The sequence below is a fragment of the Manis pentadactyla genome, chromosome 3, assembly GCF_030020395.1.
Source record: "Manis pentadactyla isolate mManPen7 chromosome 3, mManPen7.hap1, whole genome shotgun sequence".
Classification (NCBI taxonomy): Eukaryota; Metazoa; Chordata; class Mammalia; order Pholidota; family Manidae; genus Manis; species Manis pentadactyla.
In genome coordinates, this window is record NC_080021.1 from 112,968,328 (window position 1) to 112,983,926 (window position 15,599).

Genomic DNA, 15,599 nt, shown 5'->3' on the forward strand with positions numbered 1-15,599 from the left:
TGAGCCCTTTAACATTATGTAATGTCCTTCTTTGTCTTTTGTTACTTTCTTTATTTTAAAGTCTGTTTTGTCTGATACCAGAATTGCAATACCTGCTTTCTTCTCTTTGTTGTTTGCATGAAATATCTTTTCCCATCCCTTGACTTTAAGTCTGTGCATGTCTTTGGGTTTGAGGTGAGTCTCTTGTAAGCAGCATATGGATGGATCTTGCTTTTTTATCCATTCTGTTACTCTGTGTCTTTTGATTGGTGCATTCAGTCCATTTACATTTAGAGTGATTATTGAAAGGTATGAATTTATTGCCATTGCAGGCTTTAAGTTTGTGGTTACCAAAGGTTCAGGGTTAGCTTCTTTACTATCTTACTGTCTAACTTAACTCGCTTGTTGAGCTATTATAAACACAGTCTGATGATTCTTTATTTCTTTCCCTGCTTATTCCTCCTCCTCCCTTCTTCATATGTTGGGTGTTTTGTTCTGTGCTCTTTTTAGGAGTGCTCCCCACTAGAGCAGTCCCTGTAGGATGCCCTGAAGAGGTGGTTTGTGGGAGGCAAATTCCCTCAACTTTTGCTTATCTGGGAATTGTTTAATCCCTCCTTCATATTTAAATGATATTCGTGCTGGATACAGTAGTCTTGGTTCGAGGCCCTTCTGTTTCATTGCATTAAGTATATCATGCCATTCTCTTCTGGCCTGTAGGGTTTCTGTTGAGAAGTCTGATGATAGCCTAATGGATATTCCTTTGTAGGTAACCTTTTTTTTCTCTCTGGCTGCCTTTAATACTTTGTCCTTGTCTTTGATCTTTGCCATTTTAATTATTATGTGTCTTGGTGTTGCCCTCCTTGGATCCCTTGTCATGGGAGTTCTGTGTACCTCTGTGGTCTGAGAGGCCATTTCTTCCCCTAGTTTGGGGAAGTTTTCAGCAATTATTTCTTCATAGACACTTTCTATCCCTTTTTCTGTCTCTTCTTCTGGAATCCCTATAATGCGTATATTATTCCTTTTTGATTGGTCACTCAGCTCTCTTAAAATTCTTTCATTCCTGGAGATCCTTTTATCTTTCTCTGCATCAGCTTCTCTGCATTCCTGTTCTCTGTTTTCTAGTCCATTAGTGGTCTCTTGAATCTCGTCCATTCTGTTTTGAAGTCCTTCCAGAGCTTGTTTTATTTCTGTATTCTCCTTCCTTAGTTCTTGCATATTTCTCTGCAAGTCCATCAGCATGGTTATGACTTTTGTTTTGAATTCTTTTTCAGGAAGACTGGCTAAATCTATCTCCCCAGGTTCCTTCTCAGGGGAAGATGTAGCAGATGCCGAAGCTGTCTGGGTTAGTCTTCTCTGGATCATATTTTTTTGCCTTTTCATGTTGACAGGTGCTATTGACTGTCATCTGGGAGGGCCAAACCTTTCACTTGCTCCTGGCCTTTCTTTACTGGGACAACTGTGACCCCTAGTGGCTTGTGTTGTGTAATTGCATGTAGGCTGGGTCTTTATGTCTTTCCCGGCCGAAGTGTAAGAATTTTCCTTTCTGCCTTTCTGTGGGTGTGTTTTGCCTTAGGCAGCGCCCAGAGCGGTAATGGATGGGGGGGGGCTGTTTGGCTGTTTACCTCCCTGAGGAGTCTCGGAGCTGTTGCCCAGGGGGTTAGTGCGCCGGTTTTCCCTGTAATTTCCAGCCACTGGGCTGTGACCTATGCTGTTTCCGTCCAGCTGTTAAATCCCTGTCCCTTTAAGACTTTCAAAAAGTCCCCGCTTTTCTTTGTCACAGGGGCATCAGCTTCGGCATCCGCTCAGAGGTCTTGCTGCCCTATTCCCCTAGTATCCAGGACCCCATGCACGCACTGTGTCTGCACTCTGATCCGGATGGCTGGGGCTGGGTGTTCGGCAGTCCTGGGCTCCGTCTCCCTCCCGCTCTGCCTGCTCTTCTCCCACTGGGAGCTGGGGGGAGGTGTGCTCGGGTCCCGCCGGGTCGGGGCTTGTATCTTACCCCTTTCACCAGGCGCTGGGTTCTCGCTGGTGTAGTTGTGGTCTGGCTGTTGTCCTGTGTCTTCTGGTCTCTCTTTTAGCATTAGTTGTATTTTTGTATTTTCAAAAATATATATGTTTTTGGGAGGAGATTCCCACTGTCCTACTCACGCCGCCATGTTGGCTCCACCTCTGCCAATTTTTTGACAACATGAAATTAAGATTGTTCCTTTGGTGATGATTTAATTTTGTGTTTATTGTGTCTCCAGATCTTAGAAACTCAATTTGGGCCGTTTGAACAGCCCAATTTATTGGAGTATCTCATCATACTGCTATTCAGTTACAATCTATGTAACAAAAAAGCAAACTGAAGAGGATTCTATTCCTTAAAAGAAACAACTGGTAGCAATCATTGCATTCTCACTTATCTTTAACAAATTGATTCAGACTAGTCTTATAAAGGAAAGAAAAGGACCACAGGCAAGAATTAACTGCTTCTGCAAAGTAAATTGCTTGTGCATATATAGGAAAGTATTTAACAACTTCATTTGAGTTACCTGTGTGACCTACCAAGTCCCAAGCTTGTTCACTTTCACCTAGCATATGGTTTACATGTTGTTCGGGTCTAGGTGGCCCCATTCAGGTTGTCTGAGTAGTGCCAGAGACAGCTGACTTTGGAATTTAGAAGCTATCATAAATTTTGTGTGTGCCCTGCATCCCATACTCTTGACTCACCACAGATTTTAGACACGATGATTGTGACTGGGTATGCTGCCAGTAGTCCCCTGACGTGCCTACAGAATTCTTTCCTTTTCTGCCTCCGGGCATTCTGTGAAGCCAGCTAAGCTTGCTCAGCCCTTGTCCAGTGATTCCCGAAAGTAAGAATAAAGAATGAAGTGGAGTGAAGAAAGGTACAGGGAAGAGAAGGCAATAAAAAGTGCATCATTGACTTGGATTATCACTGTGAGTCCTGTGGGCTCAGTTCTCCTAGGAGCTCTCTAAAACTGAACATCATGTCCCTCAGATTTTTTCTGCAAAGGACGGGAGCCTGGAGTATTTATGTAGCAACTCCCTTACCTCCCTCAAATCTTTTGATCAGATACCACCTTTACGATGAGATGTACCCTAACTTTTTTATTTAAAATTGCAGCCCCCACCGTAGCATGTCTGATGCCCCTGACCTTGTGCTACTTCTCAGTTTTACATACAATATTATTTGCCTATTATGTTGGTTGGTTGTGTCTGTTTACCTCACTGGAACGTAAATTAAACAGGCACAGAGATCTTTGCTTTTTGTTCACTGATTTATTCCACTAAAAGAAGGCCTGACACATGATCTGACAGTCAGAAAATAATTGTTGAATAATAATTTGTTTCTGTTAAATGCTGTACAACTTGAGGTACAGTTCTCCCAGTTTTTCCTATCTCATTCTAAAAATGATTTTGTGTACCTTACAGAAATATATAGTATGCAACAGAATAACAAAGTTGAAGAACTGGGCTAAAGTAAAATAAGGATCATGAAAAGTCAGGGATAAGGTTAGGTTTTCTAGAAGTGGACCATAGATTTGGTTCTAAGCAAAGGGGAACTCTCAAATCTTGATCGGTTAAAAAGGATCGAAAATTTTGCAAAGCTGCTATACTTATAGCTAAAATGTGGCTGTGACTGCTTGCTGTAGCCATGTTACAAAAACCAACAAGCTCAAATGAATAAATCTGTTAACATACTGCAGTATTTTTCAGATTCAAGTCATTCAAGGTGCAAAATAGTCTCGGCTCCTATCATCTGGGAGAATTTTATTTTTGCAGATATGGGTGAAGTTTCAAGTTTAATTTGTATTGAAAGTAAATAGTATGTGATACTTGGCTTATATGCAGCCAGAAGCTTCTTAAACTAATGAGAGAATACCCACCTATTGAACTGACACAAGAAAGCAAAGATTGGGTTAAGAAGGGCTGTTCAAAAAACAAAGATTTTTCCATAGATACTTTTTCTTTAGTAATTTAACTTTTGTTGTTCTGTTTATAGTAGTTGGGTTTGTTCAAGGAGTGTTTGCACTTGTTAGGAATCACTGTCCTTTCTTGCCAGATATCCAGTGTCTGTAAAACCATTACTTTTCTATATTTTGTCCATTTTTTCATTGTTTCTAATGGAAAGATAAGTTCAACCCCTGTTCTTCCATTTTGGCCAGAGAGGAAATAGTGACCTCTATCTCCCAAATCTTACCTTAGAGATCTTGACATTTTTGTCAGCTTCATCCGACCATCTATATCCTACATGACTATCTTAATCATTGTACTACAGTGACCCTTTCTGGTTTCACTTGCATGACTATCCCATTTATACTCAGTTAGTTAATGCATGGTTCTCTTAATATCTGAGGCTTTCACACTTCATAGCTTTGACTTGTGTGCCTCATCATTCCTCAAGTTTGTGCCTGTATTAGATACCTGTTGTTCATCCCTTCAAATGCTATTTGGCCCTGCCTCTTACTCGAGCCATTGCTATACCAATTTCTTGACAGCTTTGAATGATTTTTCCTAAGTACACTTTGTATTATGCTCTGCCCCAGACAAGAATTCCATGCCATACTTCTAATTTTCTGTTCCACTATGGGGCCCCACTGGTGTCATGGCACAGGATGCAGGGACCTGCCCAGACACGTGTGTGCACAGTCCAGACGTGCACAGGAGTTCATGACAAGCCCACCTTTGATCAAGGAGTAAGGTTGACATGGAGAACTGTTTTCCTCTTCATTCCCTTAGACTAACCCAGAATCAGGAGGTCTCTGGACTTGGGCACCAGCTCCTGGAGGGAGCGGAGGCTGTAGCTTATTGCAGAGCCTTGAATGGATTTTTCCTCATTCCCTGAAATGCCTCTTTCTTTCTTCTCTCTCAGCTGCTCCCCTCCGCCATTTGTTTCTATGCTACTGATAATTGTAGAAAATTGAAAGAATGTGTTGACTAGATCTCTTTCTAAATCATACCATCTTACCCTACCTGGATTCTTTTTCTGCCAAGTATTCCAACTAGTTATCTTGTATTATGTTGCTGCCTTAACTTTCCATGTTTTCACCCTCAGAACTGGCCTCCTTCATTCTCAGCATATACTTTTACTTGAATTGCTGAAAAGCATAAGACTTTACAAGACTGGCCTCCACATTTTCTTACCCCTCTACTTCAAAATGGTGTTCAACTGATTCCTCCTCTCTTTTAAAGAAAATCTTTTAAAAAATCTTTAATCCATCTCTACTTCTTGCCACTGTTGGAAGAGACATCAGTTATTCAAAGAACTGATTTCCCCAATTACACTTTTTTTTCTCATTGAAGCATAGTTGATATACAATCTTATATTGGTTTCAAGTATACACACTAGTTCAGCAGTTATCCATATTATTAAATCCTCACCCCCATTAATGCAGTTACTATCTATCAACCTAGGAAGATGTTACAGAATCACTGATTATATTCTCCATGCTGTGCTAACATCCGCATGACCAATTTAGATTATGATTGAGAATTTTTGTGAGGAAAACCAAAATCCTTTTTTGACCCCATCATTACTCCTACTAACCATGCAATTTTCCTGCTTTTTTTTGTTCAGTGGAACATTTCTTGAAATATTCTAGTTTATCACGTATTTATTCATTAAGCGCTGACGACCTAATTGCAATCTCTAACACTCTTTGGAAACTACTGTGTTAAAGGTCAGTGAAGAAAAAAGTAATCATTAAAATTCATAGCCTTTCCTCAGCCATTGCCTTTGATCACATTCCAGCATATTCCAATAAACCCATTTTATTTTATGACATTGTAAAAACTTCTGTACCTTTTTTGCTCCTTCCTCTGCATTCCCAGGTCTTTCCCTTATCTACCCAGGACTCTCTAGACTTATTTCTTTGACTTTGATCCTTCTCCCACACTCCAGTTTTGTATTATTATCACTTCTTATTGTGATAGTCAACACGGTCTTTCAATTTTCTACAATTATCAGTAGCATAGAAACAAATGGTGGAGAGGAGCAGCTGAGAGAGAATAAAGAAAGAGACATTTCAGGGAATGAGGAAAAGCCCATTCAAGGCTCTGGACAATGAGCTGAACCTTAAATTTAACTTCTCCATAATAGAACTTGCCATTCCCACTCACTTCCTTATTACCTCAGCTCTTTCTTCTAACTTCCTTTTTTGAACAGTACTACCATTCTTTAGGGCACCAATGGATCCCTGCTTCCTCTAAGCACCTCCCATATTTGGAGAAGAAGAATCCAAGCACTGTGATTTATACATTATCTTGTTTAATTCTCTTAGCAATCACATTTCATACATAGGTAAAATAAGATCCAACGTGGTCAGTTGCCCAAAGTCTCAGAGCTATCTAGGGATAGGAACCATATCTGCCAGACACTAAAATTCATACGTTTTTCGCTGTGTAAATAGAATGATGATGCTTAAGCAGCGATATATCCTGAATTATCAAAGAAATTTTCAATTACCTTTTTGCCATTGTATTTATTAAAGAAGAAAAGCAGACAAATACACTTTACAAAAAGTAGAAAGTAATAAAGACTTCTAGTTAAACTGTGTGTTATTAAAATGCTATTTACCAGAACAGCCTCTTCCCTAATTGCTCAGTCAGTCAAGGTTGTATTACATACTGAACTGTATGGTTGTGTTGTGTACTATACTGGACATAGATTTACTAATGTCTTTCATGTTGAGTTCAGAGTTGGAAATGGTTTTTTTTAGTATATGTTGTTAATTGGATATTTGTTAATGTTAAGTCAATGATTAAAGAGAATCTTTACCTATCAGGCTTCAGTGCTAAGTTTGATAATTGAGACAGAAAAACTGAAATTGAAGGGAGGATCAATAGCAGCAGTTAGTTAATAGTATGGAAATGTCTTTTGGGTCTGCAAAGTGGGGAAATTACATGGTAGCCTATAAATATAGATGATATTCTGGGCAAAGGATACACCATCATTAGGCAATTGTGCCCTGAACAACTGTCAATTAAGTACCATTTTGTCCAATTTAGACCTAATGAGCTTGGTAGATGAGATCCCTGCTGAATTAAAGAGTAGTCAAAGCCTCATTTTGGATTCGGTGCCATCTAGGTCACTAAGTTCCAAAAATATTGTATGTATTTACTTGGCACAGGAAATACATGATATCCTTCCTTCTGGTTAATTCTTTAACAGATATTTATGGGATATGATTTGTGCCATAGGGAGTATCAGTTGCTGAGTGGTAGATAATGGTATAAAAGACTTGGAAAATTTTTCCTTGCCTTTGGGGAGTTTTATTTCCATTTTTGCTAACTTCCCTCAGTTACTATTAAATGACTTTTTTTTGAATCAATGGGATAAAAAGGATTTTGTGTGAGCCCAAAGACAAAGCAACTGTCTACCCTCGCAAGAAGGCTGACAAAAGATCTTTAATAAAAGAGAAATGGTGAGGATAGTATTTTGACTCTGTACTCAGTCTCACCTACCTCAGAGGTCCAATGACACTGTGGTTTTATTTGGAACTTTCAGGAAGGGGTCCGGATCACCATTTTGCAGGAAGTGCAAAAGATGTGTCAGAAGAAGCCTATGTCTGCCTACCCTGCAGGGAAGGCTGCCCCTACTGTGCTGATGACAGCCCCTGCTTTGTCCAGGAGGATAAGTATTTACGACTTGCTATCATCTCCTTCCAAGTCCTGTGTATGCTGCTCGACTTCGTTAGCATGCTGGTGGTCTACCACTTTCGCAAAGCAAAGGTAAACCCAGGAACCCTGTATGATCTTCCTTTTTATTAAGTGACCTCTTCTTCTTTTACGCCAACAGTTTTTCCAAATCCTAGTTGCTTCTCTATTAAGTAAAAGTTTTTCTTTAGTATGACTGGACTCGAGTGTGATATTCTTCAGAATATGAAAATTGTGAAATTCCACTTTAGCAAGTGATATTCTTTAACTTCCCGGGGAAATAGGGATTACAAATATGAATCTTTATTATATCACTTTTTTCTACAGAATGTTCCCCTTATTAGCCTGGGCTCAAGTACTGTATGACTTAAAGGACTCTCTTTCACATCATCTCTTTGTCCTCCAAAAGAACTTACTCTGCCAGTACCCAGTATATATTTTTTCATGTCTGGAAAGCTTGGTGATGTTTATTATATTTCATTTCTCTTAGCCATATTTGAAGTTGGTAAATGGACTTGACTATTTTTGAACACATTATACTTCGAAGAATGAATTTATTCCTGACCTTATATTTGGTCTTACATTAGTATCCCAGGATAATAGTGATCCTGCAAAGAGCTTGTATGGCTTTTGAGAGAGCCTATCCTTTGGTTCTGTTCTGAGAAATCAAAGAGTAGTACAAACACTAGTATGCTTCTGAGTCAGGGGTGGACAAAATGCTAAAATGTGCAGGGCAAAGCTTTCTGGGGAACTGTCTTCAATTGATCACCCAATTAATTAAACGTAGCCAGTGCTTGTCAGAATTTGTGGTTCTCTTGCTCTCAGGAACCTATTTGTGCCATTGGAAAGAAAAACAAAGCCTGACATTTCCATCTTTTCTAAATTCATGACCCCAAATGTTAGTTTAGCAAAGTTGTAAAGATTGGTTTAGATTACAGAGCTCATTCAAAGTTTAAAGTGTTCCCATTAGAGATTTAAAAAAGAAAACAACTCTTTGAATGACATCTATTACAAAGCCTCAAGTTAACATTTAAAAAAAAAACTTCTGTTGAGATTCTAGGGGAATGTATCCATTATGTTAATGTTATAGACTTTAAGAGTTATTTTAAATAGTTTCATTAACAAGCATGCAGTGCAAATTAAAATCAAGCTTTAAATCAGCAAGAAAATGCAAACAGGCAAATTGCTCTTCATATACTTATCTTTATTTTGCAACAAAATGTGTGTTAAATTGCATATATGTAATAAAGTAACAAGCAACAGGAGTTGGGAAATATCTACTACTGTTACCTGGATGAAATTAATTGGTTTTTTAAAAAGCCTATCACAGGCAAAGCAGGTAGAATTGAAAGGTCTATTTAATAACTGCTCTGAAATCTATGTAATGTAATTCATTCACACATGGTTCTTTATGAATTTTAATTTATTTTAATCATTAATGATTGCTTTACTATGTGGAGTTAGTGATATATGATGGCTAGAGTATTGAATTGGATATTAAGAAAACTGAGATAGTTCTCAGTAGACCAATGTCTTAATCTATGTTAATATTACTTAACATTTCCAAAGTTGTTAACCTTTCGAATTTCTCTGAACATCATATGAAATGCTACCTGATAGGGCTATAATGAGAATGATATCTTTTACATGTCATTTGGTAAGATTTCTATAGATACAAACTAGTTGGAGGAGATAACTTAGACATTATTTAGTTTCAAGATAGTCACCATTTGAAGAATCAGTTTTCACAGACATAAGGAGAGACATTTTTAAGAAAAATATAAGTTAATAAAGTTAGTGAACATAAATCTGGTTCACTGAGGAAAGGAAATATTTGGTGAAATTTTCTCTTCTGATTTTCATTACCAAAAGGAACAGGTTAATCGTAAAAGCAGTAAACCATTTCCACTATAGAGACTGCATATTATAGCATGAAGATGTTGGCTTTGCTTTTTAAAGTTTTCATGTGTCTTTGCATCATTTCTTTGGATAAAGCAGAAACCTGATGATCTCTTTTGGGGCAATAATAATGTTTCCCTTACAAGTTTCCCATTACATTCTCTACCTGCTAATAATTTGAAGAACAAAATTACATAATCTATTAATTTATGTGTATTTTGACAGAAGCTAAAGAACTCAGTTGCATTAAGGAAGTAGTGTAACATTGTGGGTAAGCGTGCAGACTCAGTAGCCCAATTGTTTAGATTTGAATCTTATGCCAGCCCCTTGCATACTGTAAGAAGATTGCTTAGCCTCATTTTGCCTAGTTTTCTCCTCTGTAAGATAAGGTTAACACAACACATACAAAAATTAATTTAAAATGGATCATACACCTCAACCTAAGGGCCAAACTAAGAAACTTTTCTTGAAAGAAAACATAGGCATAAATTTAATGACCTGATGTTAGGCAGTGATTTCTTAGGGCATCTAAAGCACAAATAACAAAAGAAAAAAAGATGAATTGGGCTTCTTCAAAATTTAAAACTTTGTGCATCAAAGGACATCATCAAGAAAGTAAAACGACAACCCATGGAATGGTGGAAAATATTTGCCAATCATACTAGTATCCAGAATATATGAAGAACATTTACAATAAAAAATAAAGACAACCCAATTTAAAAAATGGGCAAGGGATGTGAGTTGAAATTTCTCTAAAGAAGTACAAATGACCAACAGGCATATGAAAAGATGCTCAACATTAGTTATTAGGAAAATGCAGATCAAGCCCACAACACATGCTAAACCAGCTAAAAGACAATTAACAAGGGATACTGTGGACATGAAGAAATTGAAACTCATTCTTTGCTGTTGGGCATGTAAAATGGGTGGCCACTTAGGAAAACAGTTTGGCAGTCCCTCCAAAAGTTAAATAAATTACTGGATACTAGCCAGTAATTCCACTCCTAGGTGTATACCCAGGAGAATAAAAACATGCCTACACCAAATGTTCCCACAAATATTCATGGCAGCATAATCATGATTGCCAGAAAACAATCCAAATGCCCATCAATAATGAATAAATGTGATGTGTCCTTACAGAACATCATTTGTCAATAAAAAAGAATGAAGTATGGATACATGCTATAATTTGTATGAACCTTAAAAACATGTTAAATTAAAAAAAAAGCTATGAAAGCTCATGTATTGTATGATTTCATTTATATGAAATGTCTAGAATAGCAAATCCATAGAGACAAGAAGTAGTTCAGTGGTTGCCAGGGGATACAAGGAGGAAAGAAAGAATGGGGTGTGACTGCTAATGGTTCAGGGTTTCATTTGGAGATGAAGAAAACTTCCTAAAATTAGTTCCTGGTGATGGCTTCACAGGTCTGTCAGTATACTAAAATCCACTAGTTTGTACATTTTAAATAGATGGATGTTAAGATATATGAATTATATCTCAAGCTGTTGTAAATTGTTTTAAACTTGTTTAAATATTATTTACCTTAAAGAATCATTTTGGAGAGTTAATGAGATAATTCATGTAAAGCACCTTACTAGGAGTTTGTCTTTTGTTGTTTTATTATTATAGAACTCTTTGTAAAATTAATAATCTATGTATACTTCCCAAGTTAGGGGCCAGATATAAATGAATAAATGGAAGCTAAATGAAAATAAGGACAGGAAAAATTAGATTAGATGGCAGCTTTTCCATATTTTATTGAGGGTGAAACTGTAATACAGTATAACAATAATTATAATATTAATATAATATTAATATAATATAATTAATATAATATAATAGTGAGCTAAGCAGGGATAGAATTGCCAATTGCCAGGCAGTAATGAAGGCTGATCATCATGGCGGGCAAGTGCTTAAATAGCAGCACACTGTCCTGTCTACAAGGACATCTCCTGAGGGAGGGCCCAGGACCAGCGGTTAGGGAAGGTGTCTGAACTAGAACCTGACATTTGTTCCCTCTTTCCTCTTTCCTCTGATTTCACCAGAATCATGGAATGTTAACACCTTAAATGCTTTTGCTATACAGACAATATTTCATTTACGGCCTGTTAGAAATGGAGCATTTGAGAACTTAGCCCTCTTATTTAAATTAAACGTTTCCTGTGAATTGACAAAAGCAATCATTTTGACAAATCAAAAATAGGAAAAGCAATAGCAATGTCAAACCCAGCAGCCAATCCTGTACATCTAGACAGCATGCAAATATGCTATAATGGTAATAGAAAGTTCTCTGTTCTCAAATGAAATACTAACTGATCTCATCAGGAGACATAAGATGATGTCGAAATTGATGTCTTTCAGTTGCACTGTTCTTCCAGGGAAGTCTAATTATGAGTACAATTAGTTAAATGAGGTTTACCAATGACTAAAATATCACCTCTGTAGTTGTTAAATACCAGCAATCATTGGTCAAAGGAAAGTTTAACATTTTATCATTTTAAACAACATGAACTAGATTCCATTATATTTTGGTGAGGCTTGTAGTATGACACCACAAAGGGCAAATCTAATTTTGCTTTCCACAGTTAGAGAACTAATGACATTCATTTGTCCTGTGCCCTTGGTTAAAGATTAAACCTATCAGTAAACTGTAATTTTTAAACCTAGTGAGTTCTTCAAAGACAACAATTTTTAAAAAGTATTTCAAAGATCCTGAATATTAAATATTTTTAAATTACTTCTACATTTATGACAAGTAAGATATTTTTCTATTAGCTACTCTAAAGAGAGTATAGTTTCTTGCAGCTTAATAATTTCAAGTGTTAGTACAATTTATTTTCAAACAAAAACTTCAGAGACAAGATACACTGGAAGGAACAGCAGCTTATTCCTTCTGAAGACAATATTTTGCTTGATTTATTCTTAGTAAATTTCAGCATGTTTTGTTTGAGCTTAGAGTTGGGAAAGGAAGTGGTAGGCATTTTTTAAAATTTTGGTATCATTAATTTACAATTACATGAAGAACATTATGTTTACTAGGCTCCCCCCTTCACCAAGTACCCCCCACATACCCCTTCACAGTCACTGTCCATCAGCGTAGTAAGATGCTGTAGAATCACTACCTGACTTCTCTGTGTTGTACAGCCCACCCCGGACCCCCTCCACAATGCTAATTGTAATGCCCCTTTCTTTTTCCCGCCCTTATCCCTCTCTTCCCACCCATCCTCCCCAGTCCCTTTCCCTTTGGTAACTTTTAGTCCATTTGTGGGTTCTGTGATTCTGCTGCTGTTTTGTTCCTTCAGTTTTTCTTTGCTTTTATACTCCACATATGAGTGAAATCATTTGGTACTTGTCTTTCTCTGCCTGGCTTATTTCACTGAGAATAATGCCCTCTAGCTCCATCCATGTTGTTGCAAATGGTAGGATTTGTTTTCTTCTTATGGATGAATAGTATTCCATTGTGTATATGTACCCCATCTTCTTTATCCATTCATCTACTGATGGACATTTAGGTTGCTTCCATTTCTTGGCTATTGTAAATAGTGCTGCAATAAACATAGGGGCGCATCTGTCTTTTTCAAACTGGGCTGCTGCGTTCTTAGGGTAAATTCCTAGAAGTGGAATTCCTGGGTCAAATGGTATTTCCATTTTAAGCATTTTGAGGAACCTCCATACTGCTTTCCACAATGGTTGAACTAATTTACATTAACACCAACAGTGTAGGAGAGTCCCTCTTTCTCCACAACCTCGTCAACATTTGTTGCTGTTTGACTTTTGGATGGTGGTGATCCCTACTGGTGTGAGGGGATATCTCATTGTGCTTTTAATTTGCATTTCTCTGATGACTAGCGATGTGGAGCATCTTTTCATGTGTCTGTTGGCCATCTGAATTTCTTTTTTAGAGAACTGTCTATTCGGCTCCTCTGCCCATTTTTTAATTGGATTATTTGCTTTTTGTTTGTTGAGGAGCGTGAGCTCTTTATATATTTTTGGATGTCAGCCCTTTATCGGATCTGTCATTTATGAATATATTCTCCCATACTGTAGGGTACCTTTTTGTTCTATTGATGGTGTCCTTTGCTGTACCGAAGCTTTTCAGCATGATATAGTCCCACCTGTTCATTTTTGCTTTTGTTTCCCTTGCCTGGGGAGATATGCTCATGAAGAAGTAGCTCATGTTTATATATTTCCAAGAGATTTTTGCCTCTGTTTTTTTCTAAGAGTTTTATGGTTTCTTGAATTATATTCAGGTATTTGATCCATTTGGAATTTACTTTTGTTTATGGGGTTAGACAGTGATCCAGTTTCATTCTCTTCATGTAGCTGTCCAGTTTTGCCAGCACCATCTGTTAAAGAGGCTGTAATTTCCCCCATTGTATGTCCATGGCTCCTTTCTTGTATTTTAATTGACCATATATGTTTGGGTTAATGTTTGGAGTATCTATTCTGTTCCTCTGGTCTGTCGCTCTGTTCTTGTGCCAGTACCAAATTGTCTTGATTACTGTGGCTTTGTAGTAGAGCTTGAAGCTGGGGAGCTAGATCCCACCCCCAACTTTATTCTTCCTTCTCAGGATTGCTTTGGCTATTCGGGGTCTTTGGTGTTTCCATATGAATTTTTGAAGTATTTGTTCCAGTTCATTGAAGAAGGCTATTGGTAATTTGATAGGGATTTCATTGAATCTGTATATTGCTTTGGGCAGGATGGCCATTTTGACGATATTAATTCTTCCTAGCCAGGAGCGTGGGATGAATTTCCATTTGTTAGTGTCCTCTTTAATTTCTCTTAAGAGTGTCTTGTAGTTTTCAGGGTATAGGTCTTTCACTTCCTTGGTTAGGTTTATTCCTAGGTATTTTATTCTTTTTGATGCAATTGTGAATGGAATTGTTTTCCTGATTTCTATTAGTTCATTGTTACTGTATAGGAAAGCCACAGATTTCTGTGTGTTAATTTTGTATCCTGCAACTTTGCTGAATTCCGATATTAGTTCTAGTAGTTTTGGAGTGGAGTCTTTAGGGTTTTTTATGTACAATATCATGTCATCTGCAAATAGTGACAGTTTGACTTCTTCTTTACCAATCTGGATTCCTTGTATTTCTTTGTTTTGTCTAATTGCCATGACTAGGACCTCCAGTACAATGTTGAATAACAGTGGGGAGAGTGGGCATCCCTGTCTTGTTCCCGATCTCAGAGGAAAAGCTTTCAGCCTCTTGCTGTTCAGTATGATGTTAGCTGTGGGTTTATCATATATGGCCTTTATTATGTTGAGGTACTTGCCCTCTATGCCCATTTTGTTGAGAGTTTTTATCATGAATGGATTTTGAATTTTGTCAAATGCTTTTTCAGCATCTACGGAGATGATCATGTGGTTTTTGTCTTTCTTTTTGTTGATGTGGTGGATGATGTTGATGGACTTTCGAATGTTGTGCCATCCTTGCATCCCTGGGATGAATCCCACTTGGTCATGGTGTATGATCCTCTTGATGTATTTTTGAATTCGGTTTGCTAATATTTTGTTGAATATTTTTGCATCTACGTTCATCAGGGATATTGGTCTGTAGTTTTCTTTTTTTGGTGGGGTCTTTGCCTCGTTTTAGTATTAGGGTGATGTTGGCTTCATAGAATGAGTTTGGGAGTATTCCCTCCTCTTCTATTTTTTGGAAAACTTTAAGGAGAATGGGTATTATGTCTTCTCTGTATGTCTGATAAGATTCCGAGGTAAATCCATCTGGCCCAGGGGTTTTGTTCTTGGGTAGTTTTTTTATTACCGCTTCAGTTTCATTGCTGGTAATTGGTTTGTTTAGATTTTCTGTTTCTTTCTGAGTCAGTCTTGGAAGGTTTTTTTTCTAAGAAGTTGTCCATTTCTTCTAGGTTTTCCAGCTTGTTAGCATATAGGTTTTCATAGTATTCTCTAATAATTCTTTGTATTTCTGTGGGGTCCATCGTGATTTTTCCTTTCTTGTTTCTGATTCTGTTCATGTGTGTTGACTCTATTTTTCTCTTAATAAGTCTGGCTAGAGGCTTATCTATGTTGTTTGTTTTCTCAGAGAACCAGCTCTT

At 37.5% G+C, this 15,599-nt stretch overlaps 1 protein-coding gene across 1 annotated transcript in view; it reads left to right on the forward strand.

The window, feature by feature from the left end:
* GPR158 (G protein-coupled receptor 158) overlaps positions 1-15,599 on the forward strand; it is a 365,517-nt gene that overhangs the window by 224,294 nt on the left and 125,624 nt on the right. Inside the window, exon 4 of the mRNA XM_036880927.2 lies at positions 7,490-7,713. Coding sequence (XP_036736822.2) covers positions 7,490-7,713 — 224 coding nt within the window. The remainder of the gene's footprint in view (positions 1-7,489; positions 7,714-15,599) is intronic.